The sequence below is a fragment of the Phalacrocorax carbo genome, chromosome 2 (genome assembly GCF_963921805.1).
Source record: "Phalacrocorax carbo chromosome 2, bPhaCar2.1, whole genome shotgun sequence".
Classification (NCBI taxonomy): domain Eukaryota; kingdom Metazoa; phylum Chordata; class Aves; order Suliformes; family Phalacrocoracidae; genus Phalacrocorax; species Phalacrocorax carbo.
This window is the reverse complement of record NC_087514.1, coordinates 145449031-145465630: the sequence shown is the minus strand read 5'-3', so window position 1 is coordinate 145465630 and position 16600 is coordinate 145449031. Positions and strand designations below refer to the sequence as shown.

The 16600-nt window shown below is 39.7% G+C and overlaps 1 protein-coding gene across 2 annotated transcripts; it reads left to right on the top strand.

Moving 5' to 3' along the window:
• The first annotated feature begins 691 nt into the window (after nucleotides 1-691).
• Nucleotides 692-15355, top strand: HACD1 (3-hydroxyacyl-CoA dehydratase 1). 2 transcript variants are annotated; one of them, XM_064444727.1, is made up of 7 exons: nucleotides 692-1391; nucleotides 5016-5133; nucleotides 6336-6354; nucleotides 6442-6524; nucleotides 9163-9284; nucleotides 11597-11775; nucleotides 13212-15355. In XM_064444727.1, the coding sequence occupies exons 1-7, from the start codon at nucleotides 1264-1266 to the stop codon at nucleotides 13292-13294; spliced, it is 732 nt and encodes a 243-aa protein (XP_064300797.1). In that variant the 5' UTR covers nucleotides 692-1263; the 3' UTR covers nucleotides 13295-15355. The 2 variants fall into 2 exon arrangements, with proteins under 2 accessions (XP_064300797.1, XP_064300796.1); XM_064444726.1 differs by having other exon boundaries at nucleotides 695-1391; nucleotides 6436-6524.
• The last annotated feature ends 1245 nt before the right edge of the window (nucleotides 15356-16600 follow it).

Genomic DNA, 16600 nt, shown 5'->3' with positions numbered 1-16600 from the left:
GCCAACTACTCATTTTGCATGCACGTTACACATTTGCTGTTGTCAGTGGGTGTGTATTTTGGGGCTGAAAGCCGAACATCTGCTTGTGTGCTTTGGTGAGGAGAGGGGGAGACCAAGCTTCTGTATGGCACATCTGCTTATCTTTTATCTGAAGGCCCAGGATCTGAAACCACCATGATCTGAGATCGTGATGACCTATCATGTCCTGAAGGAGTCAGACTTGGACTCTTGAAATCTTTTAGGGCTGGCAAAGTAGCATTTCAAAGATATATCCTGACCCAGTTTTGGAACTCTTCTGTCTGTATATGCCTGTGTTCAAGGCATTTCGACTGAGTGGCCATGTTCACCATGCTTAGCTACGAAAATGAGGAGCCTGAGGCTATTCATAGGCCACCCAAAGTAGCGAAAGGGCTCCCCAGGGGGGCACAGGCTGAGCCCGGTGTCAGGATGGCGGATGCAGCCTGCAGCTCTGCAGGGCCGTGTCACACCAATACAGCTCAGGCTGAGGCCGCTCCCGGCTCCGGAGCAAGTCCCAGCAAGGCTCCCCGTGCAGCTTTGCTTCCCTGTGAATATTCAGCCTGCCAGCTGGGTTCTCTTCAGGCCCTAGGAAGAAATTTTCCCCCTTCTCATGCGTGGCCTTCAGTTTTCCTCGTGTGTTGAGGGTGGGACTTATTGAGACCTGAGGCTGGACGGTGTCCTCTCCCCGCGGTCACCCTGGCAGTGGCCGTTGCGCCCCCGAGGCAGGACTCTGGGCATGTTCCCAGCAGCTGGTCTCTGACCGGACTCCCAGATGTGCCGCCTCAGACACACACCTCTGTGCTTTCAAGAACTGTGGTATTTTCTGTCGCTTTGGTGGGGGTGGGCCGTGCCCGATGCTTTGCCTCACGGTCACCAGCAAGGCTGGAGACGGGGTCCCAACCCACGGGCAGCCTCCTCAGGCAGGAGGGGAGAGCGGCGTGGTGCCCGGTGGCCGCCCGTGAGGTCTGGAGCCCCGCCCGCCCCGGGGACCCCCGTGAGGGTCGCCGCCAGGCTCGCCCGCCCCGCCCGGAGGCCGCGCCTCGCCGCCCCCGGAGAGCCCCCGCGGGGCGGAGGGAGGAGCGCAGCGCCACGTGAGGAGCTGGCGGCGGGCAGCGGCCCTCAGGGAAGACAGATGGGGTGAGAGAGAGGGCGAGGTGCGGCTGTCAGCGCGGCCGCAGCCCCGCCGCGGAGGGAGCCCCTCCTCCCCGCGGCTCTGCGCCTCTCGCTCCCGGCCCGGCGGGAACCATGGCGTCCAGCGAGGAAGACGGAGGCGGCAACGGCGCGGTGGAGGAGAAGGAGAACGGCAAGAAGAGGAGCCTGGGCGCCCTGGCCACGGCCTGGCTCATCTTCTACAACGTCGCCATGACCGCGGGGTAAGCGGGCGCCGGCGCGCCGTGGGCCGGCAGTGCGGGGCGGCGGGAGGCGGGTGCCGCTCGGGCGAGGCGAGGCGGGGACCCGGGGACCCGGCAGGCTGGCGTGGCCGCGAGGTAGCCGGGGGCGGGAGCCGGTGCGCAGGGGAGCCGCCGGCTGCGGGGCTAGCCCGAGCCTGCCGGGCATTGCCTAATACGGTGCAGCGCTGCCAGCCGCCAGCGCGTCACCCCGAGCCCGCCGGGGAGGTTAAGTATAGCCGGGACAGGAATGCCGGGCGGGGGCGCCGCGCAGGCCGCCTCCCCCGGCACAGCCGCCGCCGCCCCTCCAGCGCCGCCCGCCGCCGGCCACCCCCGCGCCCCGCCGGGGGGCGGCTGCCAGCGGCCGCGGGGAGGCGAAGGCGCCCGGCGGTGCCACCGGCGGTTTCGGGGCGCGGGGTCCCTGCGATGCTCAGCTTTGAGGGTAGTGGGTATTTATCTTGAGTAACAGATCAAAAGAGCACTCAGGTTTATGTTGTTAGTGCTCCAAGCGCGTATTTTCACTTCTTGAAAATCTGTCTTCTTCACTAACACCTGGAGGAAAAAAAAGCCCAACCTATTAATTTTCACATGCTTAAAGGAAAACTAAGAACGAACAATTTCATAACTTCCAGGCTGGCGTTCATCGTGGCAACAGTTTTACCGTGGTTACCGGTGGGTGAACTCTGTGCCCTTTGAATCCCGTAGAGCAAAACGGACGCTGTAGTGGAAGCAGGCGCCCAAGCACTGATGCAGAAAGCCGGGGTTATGACCGTAATGGCTTTCTTCTCACTGGATTCTGCGAATCTGAACATGTATTCAAGTCTGTTCATACACTGCAGCAGCACCTTTTGAAAAGTGCTTTTACTCAATGTGATTTTTTTCTAGCTGGAAGGTTAATGATACCTCATTGAATTCCCAGCCTCGTGCTCAATGTGTGAATTTGCTAATGAACACTGACTCTTGCCACTGGCTTTTATATGTCTGTAGATTACTGAAACATTAGTTTTGACCTGATTCAGTACCTCCCACTTCCTTCTTTCCTATCTTCCGTTAACATAAAAAAGGATTAAGACATGCAAAAACGCATATTTTTTGTGGAAACACAAAAATAAGAGATAGGAACAAATTCTTATGATCTTTCATGGATACAATTTAAGAGAAAAATAAACATTTGAAATAAAGCAATGCTTAACAGGGGCACTACATAGGATAAATGTATTTGTCCATTGGTCCAGGCAGTGCAATATAGCAAAGTGTTTCCAGAGTTTTAACAAACTAATACATAATTGCATGTTAGCAACCATTCTAAGAAAAAATTGCGGCTTATCTTTCTTTCTGACAAAGATTTAAGGGACTGAAATGGCAGATCAGTACCCAATCTTACTGAGTGTCCCAATTGGAAATGCTACCTTTATTAAGGAAAGTGTTTTCCATTTCCTGGTGATTTGCAATACAAGGGCTTTTCTGAGATCCAAAGTCAAAGCCACTGGTAGCTAAATAAAATCGATCTACAAAAATTCATGTCCAAATAAAACTTTATTTAAGAAAAATATTTGCAGTCTCTGCTTCTGATTGTAGTCCAAGATTACTTCTCTCTGCAACCCTTTAGTTGCAGAATGAGGTGCAGAAAATGCCTTGTTAGATTAGAGGTATTATGCTAGGCTAGGGCAGAGCTGTTGCTGCACCATTTGTGCTGCCAGCTGGATGTAAACTCACTGTCATGTTCCTCCTGTCAAACGCTTCCCTATAAAAGAGGGCAGTTTTACTGTGAAGGACTACCAGTGATATTCCAGTAATTCCTTTTTTCCACAGTGGTGGGAGAGAATGTCAAATTAATGCACTCCAATTTAAAATCTGTTATAAAATCTAAGTAACGCTTGTGGGGGCGAATTTTGGAGCACTGGCAGATTGGATTCATGGGCTTAAAGTAGAAGGGATCAAGGAGAGGACTCATTCCTACAGTGTGAGGAAGCCTGACTACCTCTAAGTGAGTTTGAAATGCCATCATCAAGTGCTGGAATGGGCCACGCCAAGTGACTGTGTAGCAGCGGGAACCGTGTGTAAGAGTTAAGGGGCTGATACTGAAGTACATGCCATCCGAGGCGAACAGAGAGCTGTCATGATCCACATGACACTAATGCTGTTACAGCATAACGGGTCTGACCAAAGATCAGTATTTCCTGGTACCCTGTTTCCAATGTTAGCCAGTACCTTATGCTTAGAGAAGAGTGTAAGAATAGGAAAGGTGTTAAATATTTATCCAAATGTTTATATAAATATTTCTCCAAATGCTTATATGCTCTCCAAATCTGCCTCTGAGTATTTCTCAGACCCCTCTGCTTTGTCACTTGGGTCCTTCCTTAGACAGAGCTCATGTCACCATACAGCATGTTTGCTATGGCCTTACATACAATGAAAGGACTGAGTGATTGTTCTGAGTATCGCCAGACAATCAATTAAGCTGAAGTTATTGTAATCTTTGTATTTTTATATTTAACTCTCAAGATAGCCACCCATAGCTCTGGTTATGCCAGTAAGCCTATATTAAAGAATCTTTGTACTTTCTTAGTCTTTGTGGATTGAAACCTGAAGTTTCAAGGCATCTCACTGCTATGATGTTTGTAAGAATGTGGTGTAGCTCTGCATTAAGCATGGAACATACATGGTACACTATTTTGAAAATCTTAATTATATAAACATGGATTAATTTTGCAGAAGGAATTGTGCATGCCTTGGGTTATTGTACTGGGTCTGGGCCAGGTGGTGGGGATCAACCCACCACAGTTTAGAAGTTTATTTTTTTTAGTCTAATTTCCATCTGAGATCTCAGTTTAAGTTTTATATCAAATTCCAGTTTGATTAAAAGATACTGTTCCTTTCTTTCTTTTACACTGGAAGGGTTATCAGTTGGTAGTATTGTTCAGTTTCCTTAAAAAAAATACAAAAATATTAGCCATCAAGTATGTTAAGTAAATATATCTGCCTTTGGAAGCCAGGAGCGTAGAGCGCCCATCTTTCAGCACTTCAAAGTCTGATTATCAAAGACGACACTTCTGAAAACTGAATCATAATGGTAACTTCAGTTGGACAATGGCAAACAGAACCATTCAGATGACTAGTCAGTTCTGAAAATTATGAGTTGAGGGGCCATGAAAAATGTTAAAAAGATGTGTACAGGTTCCAGTCCTTTACTTATACAAGCCTGCAACCCAAAATGGTGGCTTCAGTGCCGAGTTCATTGCATGTTTTCAAATAACAGTAATTCACAGTAAAGGTGCATGAGGATTTAATAGTAAAAATATGTAGTCACTACTGGTGAAAAGTCTGATGGACCCACGGTTTTGCGGGGTCCCCTCAGTTCAAGTCAGTCCTCTGAAGGTAAACAAGTCATTCTCTATCCTTTTGCAAGTAAAGAGATAAAAGAGTGTAATGTTTACATAACATTATATAATATTTATGTCTAAAGATATTTTTAATAATCTCGTAAGAACACCGACAAGTGCAAAAGCAAAGATATTCTGTGAAGAAAATACTCTAATAAATTATTTACAGCGGATGGATATTTTTAGAATTCTAATTTGAAATGTATCCATTCTCTTTCTTTTGTAGGTGGCTGGTATTAGGTATTGCCATGGTGCGGTTTTATATACAGAAAGGAACACATAGAGGCTTATTCAGAAGCGTTCAAAAGACGCTTAAATTTTTCCAGACATTTGCTTTGCTTGAGGTAAATTTTAAACATTAGTTTGCTTTACTGGATGCTGCATATCATAGGCAAAACACGTTATTAACCTGAATTTAATATCAAAATATTATACTAGTACTTGAAGTCCTTTTAACTCATTTTTTAATGACTTTGGGGGGGTGTGCAAGGTGATTAGTTGAAAAAAATGGACACATTTTTTCAAACTTAATTCTAATATTTTTTAAAAATCAAACACTGCCTGGGATCTGCTTTGATGTGAGAGTCTCTTAACTCAAAAGCAAAGCCTCTGAAGGCATTCCAGCCAGCAGACCAACCCTCAAGCTTAGTAGGTATCTTGTCTCCATCTCCAGAGATGATAGCTCCCCTCTTATTCCGTATACTGGACTCATGATCCTTCCGTGCCTTTCCTGGTTCTGCTTATTTCCAGACTGGATTCACGCTCCCCATATGATCCGTTACAACAGGACCTGTGCACGTTGTGCAAAGTATTCTTTAAATAGCGTGACTTTTGCCAACTGGGCGGTAGTGGTCTCACTTTATGGTACATCTGTGGAATGACACTGTTGGGTGTATTGAGCACTTACTGTTCTTTCCCAGGCATGACTAAGAGTGCTTATCTACCTTTTAACTTCTTTTCTCAACCTGTAGTTCAAGCAACTATTAAATCATGTGGCCAGCTGTATATAGGCTTTTATGCTATTAAACTTTCACAGTAACTAATTTTACTCAAATTTGTCAAAATAATGAAAAACACCCCATTTGCTAAACTGACCATAAAATACAATAAATCTGAAGCTTCATAGGTGTCATTGGTAAAATTCTAATAATGTTACTAATCCTTAAAGAATACAGAACATTTTAAAATTGCTTTGTGTTTAGCATCCCTTATATGACTCCCTCCACACTGTCCTGTAAAAATCTTATTTTAATAAGATAGTGGAAGGGAACTTACTAGTTGAAAAAAACAAATGCTTTTTAAGTATCTAAATATGTAATAGATACATTTAATTAGGAAAATAAATCTCATGTGTTTGCAGAGGTCAGATACTGAGCCCATCACAGGTTGCCAGGGCTCTAACGTTTATTTCTTTTAAAGACTGTTAGCTGTAGACAGTAAAACAGTTCTTCAGAATTAAGCCTAGGTTTATATCAAAAGGCCATGTTTGTAGTGTAGATAGCAACATACTGTACATCAGTAACCTCTAACTTATTTTTATTTACAGGTAGTCCACTGTGCAGTTGGTGAGTTATTTGTTTTAGTTTCTCCTGTAACTAATTAAAACATGAATTGTGGAACAGAGATAACATGTTTCTCTTTTTAAGGAATAGTTCGCACATCTGTGCTTGTGACTGGGGTCCAAGTGAGTTCAAGAATCTTCATGGTGTGGTTCATTGCGCATAGTATAAAACAGGTATGTGTGTGAGCAAGTGTTTTTAAGGAGAAGCTATTAATACAGTTCTCATTTTTCCAGGAAGACCAATTTAAAAATTAATGACATATACTTACATACTCGAGTGCGATTTTGGAAGTTGGGGTTACAGGATGGCATTTATGTGCTTCTACCCAGGAGACTGGGTCTGGGCCTTGGCTGTGAATCGGTACCATCTTCGGCATCGTGCCGGCTGCAGTCTGCCTATGCGAGATCAGTGACTACTGCTGTTATTTACCAGCAAATCTACCACAGTGTTACCGGTTCCCTTTCAAAAACTTGAATTAGTACTTAGTGAATTAATCTAAATGAAAATATGTCTTAAATTGAATTTAGCTTGATAAACATGGTTGCGATTTTGCAATTTAATTTAGGAACCTTCCTAAGATTTTAATGTTATGGGAATATTAACGCTTAATGGCATGCACACTGCATTGTTTTCATTAAAAACGTATCAAGTCATCCAGCATGCCACAGAGGCACTTAAGGTCCTGTATAAATGGTGATAGTTTATTTGCCTGGCTGTAGGTGGTTATTGTAAGGCTAGTGATTTGTCAGCAGAATGAAACAAGCAGGCTGCTTACAGCTAGTAGATAGGACGTTTAGCTCAGGTTCTGAAGACTGCTTTCTGTGAAGGGCATGTAAGAATTTAGTGATAGATTTTGAGTCCATGCTCCTAAATTTCTTTAAACTTAAAAAGCTGAGCCATTAAACTGTCTCACCAGCAGATGGCATATGCTTTTCTGTTGATGGGATGTCATAGCACCTGCCTCAGTTGTCAAATCCCTTTGTTTCAGTTCACAGAGGACTTGTTTTCTACACTTATCTTTTCCTTTACTGTCATTTTTCTTAACATGGAATAGGCTTTTCATAGCTTTTTTTTTTTTTGTAAGCTAAGTTTACATTTTTCCCTTAAGGGAATATGTCTCAAAGATTAACAAGTTTTTTATATTGAATGTTTACATGAATGCTGGAATAAAGTACTGCATTTTGCCATTTTGTTATTATCTGCAGTGGATTAAATCTTTAGCATAGCCAGTCATTTCCTTTGCGTCCTCTGTCTTCAGTACAGTAGGTCAAGCTGTGCCCAAGAAAAATACATCTAAATGTATGTCTGATTGTATTTCACGCTGTTATTGCTTAGCAGGCATGAACGTTCAGGGTCACTTTAAGTGGTGAGAGGCATGTTAGTGATAATAGCCATACCCAGATCTTTCTACTTGACTGGAGATTTGCCAGGCAACAGATAGGAAATCTCTGCATACTTATTTAGATCTCTTCTGCTTGGATTTAGCACTGTGACATGAATCCAAGTTTGGGTTATCAATGTTTGTCTCTCGTCGCATGAGGCTAAGAACAGCCTGATTCTGTCTTTCCCTTTGCTTATTTGTTTGGATGTCTTTGCACTTCAGTTGTTGCTTTGTTTGTGAGTTTGGTGGTATTTTCATATCTCCTTTTGTGACGTTGGTGAGATCCTTTCACTGAAAGTGCACCTTCTTTGATTGACACATTGAGGGCACGATTTTATGAGATGATAAGCCCTTAAAATTTTTCTTGACTTTTGACAGTTGTGCATTTTCAGCATCTTTGAGATGTATTAAGTTTTGCCACCATGTTGCATTTTATTTAAAAAAAAAATGTTTCCCTTTTCTGTAATTTTAACAAAACTTGTGTTACTTTATTTTATTTCACAGACATCCCTGGAGCTTTTCAGCCTTCAGGCATGGAAGTGTATTACAAAATTCCTTCCCTTTTAAAGAAAAGAAAATTACTTGCGTGTAATTCTTCTCAGAAGGTAGTGTTTGTAATAGATCCCCATGTGCCTTCTCTGTATTTGGGGATTTTTGTTTATTTGTTCAGTTAGAGTGGAAAAGAACTGATGTTTTGAAACAGCAGAAAGGAGTGCTACCTACCGATGAGGCAGTTTAATGACTCAGAACTTAAATGGGACTGTTGAGTGAGTTTACCCAAAGCTCCTGATCTAACTACTCTTCATTTAGTGATCCACCTGTGTTCCAGCTCCTTAATTATCTTACAGCTCTCTGAAGTCTGCCAAATTGATCTTCTGTGACTCAGGTGCAGTTAGTAGATTATACCAAGCAATTCCTTTTGACTAAAGTTTCGTGGAGATATGCGTTACATGGCTAGGAAAAAGCAATATAAAAATAAGAGAAAATCTAGGAGGCAGAGTAGTGAAATGCAGAATGGGTAAAAACAGATTACGAAAGGAACATATCTTCTGTGTTGTTCTTGCTGTTTTGAGGAACAGAAAATAAACAAATAAATCAACCACAAATAAAAAGCGGGACAGTTAGATAGCATAGTGAAAATGCAGATGGAGAATAAAGAGGAGGAATAAGCTCAATTATAGGGTTTTATATTGTGATATTTGCATAATAGATAAAGATTGCTTAGTTTGCAAAACGTCTGTGTGTTAGTAAATACATATGATAAAGAACTGTACATGGTAATGGTTTCAGTATATCACTTTTATGCTAAAATTTTCTCTCTTTACAAGATGTTAGTTCTGTTCCATATATCTTAAACAGCAGTCTGTTGCAGTTTGCACAGAAAAGAAGCTTAAGGATGAAGCAAGTCTTGGTTCTTTATACTTCTGCAGATCCAGAATGAGGAGAGCGTTATTCTTTTTCTGGTCGTATGGACTGTGACAGAGATTACTCGATATTCCTTCTACACATTCAACCTGCTCAACCATTTGCCATACTTCATTAAATGGGCCAGGTGGAGATGTCTTGCACTTGAGTTTCTCATGGTTCTGTGCATGTTAGTTTCAAGCATGCTGAGCTAACACACAGGAGAGCAGATGTTTGAGCTTTGGTTATGTGTCGGCAGAGTGCAAGTCAGTTGCTTTCTGTACTTGGGATCATTGTTATTTGGTTTTAAAATGTTAAAAATATTTTAGCTGACATTCTGGGCTGTGATTTGTCCTTTGCTTTCAGTGTCTCACAGTTTGAACTCTGCTTTAATTTACTTAATTGTTTTTTTTGTTTTTATCTTTGGAGTCATCTTTTAACTTACAGTATGGCTCCTTAAGGTGCTTTTGAATACAATGCCCAAAATTAAGTACCTGTGTTAGTCTTTGTGGATTTCAGGTCTTTGAAAATGTGGGAGTTGTTGTCACTAGATCTTATGCATATTAGTACTTTATGAGAAGATCTGCTTTATCAGAGCTTTTTTAAAGTTACATTCGTGTAATGAAGCTAAATATTGACTTAGTTTAGCCCACATAAAAAGTGTGTTCCATACCAAAACTGCTTTGATTTTGAAGCATGCTTAAGGTTGGCCACTAGATCAGATATATTACAGAGACTGCATGTTTATCAGGAGACTTAATTGGAAGAGTAGTATTCTCTGTAGTCATTTTTTGGAAAATACATGTAAGACAGACAGCCTTACACTGTTAGAAGGAAAATATCTTACCTACATTCAGTGCAGGAGACTTTTATTTAAACGAGCGTGTTTGTTTATTTTCCTATATTTTTGCTTTATAGCTAATGCAGTTCTGATGCTTCTAATGCACTTCTTTGATATGTCTGATATTTATATCTATTCTTATAATACGTTATCTTTTTGCTAATACCTAAGGTGGTAAGTTTGGTTATGTTCAAGCACTAAACGGCAAGCTTAAAAATAATCAAGTCTGGTTTCATTAATAATTTTTTATGTAGGCTTCAGAAACAGAAATGCATTCAGAAAGTACTACGTTGACAGATACACTGACTTGATGGCAAAAGGTGTTATCTTGAATGACAAAATTTTTGTTTCCTTACGATAGACAATAGGAAAAACTGACATTCTCACCGCAGAGATATGTGGTGAAATATACTATAAACAAAACATTTGAAAATGTGTTATCTTTTCATAGAGTCCAAAATATCACATCAAGATTTATGGATAATCAAACAGCACAACTTGGCATAAATTCAGTACTCCCAAGGGATCTGGAAATTTCTGCTCTTTAGCCTATAATTGTAAAATGTTTGCCTGTCCATTGTTAACGGAATAGGTATGCTCTGAACTGTAGTTCAGAATTTTTATTTTGGTGGTTTTTTTTTCACTGCACAAAGACAAACTGTTTGTAGGTCGTGGCATCAGTTCCTTCCTACACCTCCCCTAATCTGTTCTCTGACCTGTGAGTCCTCTAAGCCCATTTGCTCCTAGGAGGGTTTCATGTTTGGTTGCTGGTGGTTTGGATCTCATGTCTTTTGGTCATGGAGCGCACACTGTACCTTTCTCTCTGTGCAACAGTTCTCATTGCTGTTCCCTGCGTGAACTCAAGAGATGTTTCTTAGGAGAAACTGCATCTCCATGGTGCAGTATGGTAAGGACAGCACAAACTGTAGTGATTGTGTTTTTCATTTTGTCACCACCTATGTGGCCTACAATATTTAAACCACATTTTCTTTAAACTGAATGCCTTCACCTTTTATTTGAACATCTTCTTTCCATATTAAAATGGATCCGATAAGTTTCTGGCATTTTCATTTTCTTTTATTTTTTATTTTCATTTCCATTAGTGGTAAATGTAGCATTATTTGGATTCCCATGTGGCAGTGGATAAAACAGGCTTCTGATGTTTCTCAATATTTTCATTATCTTCAAAGAAATTATAATACATAGAGTTGACCCAGTGTGCATGCACTGTGACAAAGATATGTAGGATCATCTGAATTTGGGATCCAGCCCTGGTCTGAATCCTATCGGTGACAACAGGAGCAAGAACAGTAAGTTTTAAAAAAAGACATTATTGGAGACTACAAATCTGTGGATTTTTTAACTCTTTAGTATTAGAAAGATATACAAACATTCTGATACTTCACTGTTTTTAAATAAAAGGACTGAGGAATGCATTCTCTGTAAACCTAGCAACACCATCCAAAGTAACTGAAACAGGTATTCTGTGCCAAGACAGGATGTGGTCCTTGGTTTTGGTGCAGAAACTACTGTAATACATTGCTGTGCCACTAATAATAGCGAGAGGAAATTTTTAATTCATGGGGTGTTTCTTACAAGGGTTTTCTTCTTAAATGCAGATACAACTTTTTTATCATTTTGTATCCTGCTGGAGTTGCAGGTGAACTGCTAACCATATATGCTGCTTTACCCTACGTGAAGAAAACAGGAATGTTTTCACTGAGACTTCCCAACAAGTATAATGTCTCCTTTGACTACTATTACTTCCTTATTATTGTCATGTTCTCCTATGTGCCATGTAAGTATTACTTCACTGTAGTAACGCTAACAGCATAATAATCAATTATCAGCAATGCTGGAAATGCTGCCTGTAGTTAAATTTGCCGAACACTTTCTATTGTTCCAAGCTTTGCTGTGCTTTAATTGGTTAGACTGATTTTTTTTTCCATCCTGTTATCTGCCTCAGAACATAAGCTGTCTTAAAAATTTCAGTGGAAATGCTAAAAACATTCCTAAGACTTGGACAAAGTAAAAAACCTTTATACTTACACAGGAATGTCTGTAACTCTGTCGCTGAGAATTTTTATACCCTCTGCCACTTTGAAGCAATAGCTTAAAAATTGTCCTGCAAGTTGTGCCAGAGATTTGCCTTGTTTTTATGGCTATTAATATCCATTTATGTGTCACCTCTGAAAATCACCATTTGAGCATGCTTGGGAAAAACTCGAAGCAATATTCTCCAAGATTTCATTTTCACAGAAATCAACCCTCCAAACTTCTCTGAACGTAATTCAGTCCCTGGTTTAATCAGATCGTCCTTGTACTTCTGGGTACCAGAAGCCACAGATCAATTGGCTAACCAGAGCTAAGATTCAAGAGACTATCTGTCTTGCACTTGCAGGTTATTTCCACTGGTAGCTAAGCAGTGTAGACAAGGAGAAGGCAACCTGATTCAGATATAGCACCATGCATGGGGCTAGACCAAACTAGGCAAATAGAATATTTTAGATAGTCTGGACAATGAGGCTAGAAACAAGGCAAGAGATCAGGGAGAGGCATTGAGAAGAAGGAAAATTGAAGTTAAAAGGGTCTGTGATCTGCATCCATAAAAAGTAGTCGTTTAAGAAGTTGACTGGAAAGATGGCCTTTCGCACATGCACACACACTGAGAAATGTTCTGTCACAAGAAATCATGAAGGCCAATGAGAGAGATTTATATGAGTAAAAAGTGTCCTAAGCTATCATAACTTACTAACATTTTTACAATCATTTATATAACTTTATGCTTCAGGAATAAATCCATTTTTTCTGTCCATTAAATATAAGGATCAAATTCTCTCAGAGAGTCAGAAGAGAGGGAGCTCCTCACTTCAGACTTGAACAAGTGGGGAAAACTGTATCCCCCTCAAAGTCTTAATTCAAACATGCTTACCACAGCACAAATCTGAAGACTTCAGGCACTGCGGGAAAGTGGTTAATTCCTGTTTATACAAAGAAAGTGTTGGAGGGAAGTTCCTTGAACACAGGGTATACATTCAGGGGCCCTTGTCTGACTTTTGAGTAATTATTGTTTTGTAATTCACTGCAATGTTCATGACTTGCTCTTATTTACCTTAATCAGCTGCAACACTGTGTGCCATTTTTCCTCAGTTCATTCTGCAAAACTGGATTTTTCTGTTATGTGATCTGTTGAATTTTTCCATCTAATTTGCTTTCTTTTATCCTTTGATCAAGTATTTCCACAACTCTACTTCCACATGCTGCGGCAGAGAAGAAGGGTGCTTCACGGAGAAGTGATTGTGGAAAAGGACGATTGAATCAAGCCGTATAATTATGGTGCTTCTAATGGAAAAAAAAAAAAGAGGGTAAAACCCAAAACTTCCTGTGATTTTTCTGAGTCCAAGTTTTAAAACATGGAACAAGAATAAACAACTGTGCATAAAATAGCATGGACTGTATTATTTTTACAATTAATATATCTTCAGACTTACCTTTTCATCCTTGGTTTCGCTTTGATTTTTGATTGTCATTTCTTCAGGCAAATTATTTTCTTATTTTCAGTAAGCTGACAAATAGCTGTAAGAATTGGAATAGTTGGCTCCAGTGCTTTCTGTTCTGAAAGTTCTGTTATGACCTGTAGTTATCATGAAGAACAGAAGGAGAGTTGTTAAGTTGTACTGAAAGTGAGTCTTCTGGAAAACAGAGCATAAATTAGGTAATGGTGTTTTTCATAGACTAGGTGGCTTAAATGTTATTTAAGCTTAATATTAAATAATACCTTTCCAGTTATAAGTACTGTTAGCATGTTGTTCAGCATTCTTTGATTTACAGGATCACACTGTAGAATTCCAGAAGGACTTCTGAAAGGAGCTGAATTCTTGATTGTCAGTGCAAATTTAGATTTCTCTTTATTTTCACTTGTAATTTTAAAGATATGTAGAAGAATAGATATATCTACTGGTTAAATGTTTATGCTGAGGACTGAACTTGATGTGCCTACCTTTCTCTGATCAGTAGCTGGAATGGGACTCGTTTGCAGAGGAAGACTGATCGTCAGCATGTTTCTTATTCTACCTTTAATTACATATGCAGAAAAATTATGGTATTGCATTTAGAAACTGTAGCTATAGTGAGATATTTAACTTATAAATAGCTAATCGGGATAAAATATATTTTTGAAATAGTGTCTTAAAATATAAATTGTGCTTTGAATCATCCCATTGTGCAATTTTAATTGTTCCCTCCCCATTAATTGTTTATACTGAGTTGACCTAATTCTATTTAATGTCTTCAGTAATCTGCAAGAGGGATCTACAGTATATTAATAAAAGTTACAGATGATATTACGCTATATGATACCTGAGTGGGAGAGGTCCAACAGATGGATTAAATGTAGACAAGAATTAGATACAGCCAAAGAGATGCAGAGAAAAGGTAATGCATTTGAGGAAACTTGGATACTTAATGAGAGAGAGAGAAGATTGAAATGTAATAATGTAGTAAGAAGCCTTGATAATGTAGACAACAGAGTTGCTTCTGGCATCACTAATGTCAAAAGAAGTGTATATATGCAGAGGAGCTGCATCAGGCAGCTGGAATTCAGAATACTCCTTGTGATTGCTGAGGTAATTTCCAGATTATGCTCTTATACTTCGGGTACCTCAGGGGTGAGGAATTGAGTTAATCTTCTGAAAAGTCAGAGAACAGTAACAAAAATTAGTTGAAGTGAGAAAGAAGTCGGAAAGATCGAGTTGTTGTGTACAATTTTTTGTTATGTGACAAATACATGTAAAGGAAGAGGCTTTCTAAGTATGAAGGTGTGACTATATAAATTTGAAATAAGGTAAATATCCATTGAATATCAGAAGAAAGATCCTACTAATGAGATCATTTAGGTTGTGGAATGACACAGCAGTGCTTATCAATGCATACCGGTTCTTGGAAGGTTTTAAGTTAGATGTAATAGTGGAAGATAATCTTCCTTTGGCAAGGGTTTGAACCACTGAATAAGCAGTTTCCATTTTTAGCTTCAATGATTCTATGATAATACAGCTTTTTTGAAAATTGTAGATACACCTTTTTCTTCTGTATCAGGTAATTTGATGAAAAAGCAAGGATTTACTACATCCCTAACTTTCAGATTCCATTTTGTGCCTTAAATTTCTGATGTTTGTACATGTCTTCATTAAATGTAAATCAGTTTCCTTTCAAATGACAGGTGCATAGTGGACTTGAGATAGAATAGTTGTATTGCTTGCAATTTAAAAAGGTGTAATCTTTGTATTTTTTAGAACAAATTTCACGCACGGTGCTATAATTTATTACTTCTTTATTTTATATGCAGCTAAAATTATTAAAATTTTAAAATAGAAACTACATTTACAACACTGCATCACAAGACGATTGTGTTACACGTGTTCAGGCTAGCAGTTGTATTTGTCCAAAGTTCTTAAGAGTACTGTTGTATAAACTTCATTTCCTTTTTCATCCATGAGGAACATCATGGCAGTTTTTAGAAATATTTCTCAGTTAGCAAGCAGAAGAGTGTGATGAAATATGAGTAACTAAGATTAGACTAAGTTCTGTGTCTCTTTTTTTACTGTCAGGGCAGCTCACTGAAGACCATAGCTATCAATTCACTGAAAATGCATTGCATACTTAAGGAAGTAATTTTGAAATCCTTGATTGGATGAGTGTATCCCACGGGTAATGTTCCTGTAGTAAAAGGAATACCTGTGCTACAACACTGACATATGATAATATCCTTAAGCCACAATGAAAACAAATATAATACAATCAAGAGGCTATTTTTACAATCTTTTGTACATGTGACATGAAAAAAATACAGCACTGTTTGCTAAAATCTTGGGTGTGCACTTTCATAAAGCAAGAGTGTACTAAGTAATGATACAGCTTTAAAAGTGATTTACAGCTACAGGAGAGTCTTGCTAAATGATAAATGAATAAAAATCAAGCTAAAAACTACTTAGAGGTTTGTATTCAATGTTTGACAGACCAGAGAGATTGCCATGTAGGTTAGCTTACATGGCATGAACTTCAAAAAATACAAGCAACATGTTCTTTGCTGCTTCTTTTTTGATTGAAGCCTTTCACTGAAGCTTCAACATATACCTTTTGTTTTAGTTTCTTCTCAAAGATACTGAGAATGGCAGGTAAAATCCTCTTACCATTGACTTCAGATGGGCCAGGATTTTATCCTAGGTAGCTTATTTAAACTTCAATGTAAGATTGTGAAACATTTAGTTAGCTTGTTAAATGGACATAAAAAGTTAAGTATGATTTTCATTTGGTGCTCTCTTTCCAACTTCTTTTTGACACCTGTCTTTTTTGTCTTCCTCTGCAATATCCCTAGTTTTCTCCAGCATTGAAATTCTCCTGTTTATGAAAGATTAGGAATGTATTAAAACATCAGCATCTTCAATGTTTTGATGTAGTCATTAACAAATTGTTCATATAAAGGTGTTTTCTTACTTGTGCTATTTATGCTTTCTGGAATGGATTAATACAGAGCATGACCTTTTGAAGCTTTTTTAATGACCATACATAGGAATAGGCATTTGGAAGGAGATTCTTGTTCGTCAGGTGACATTTCCTAGTACTGG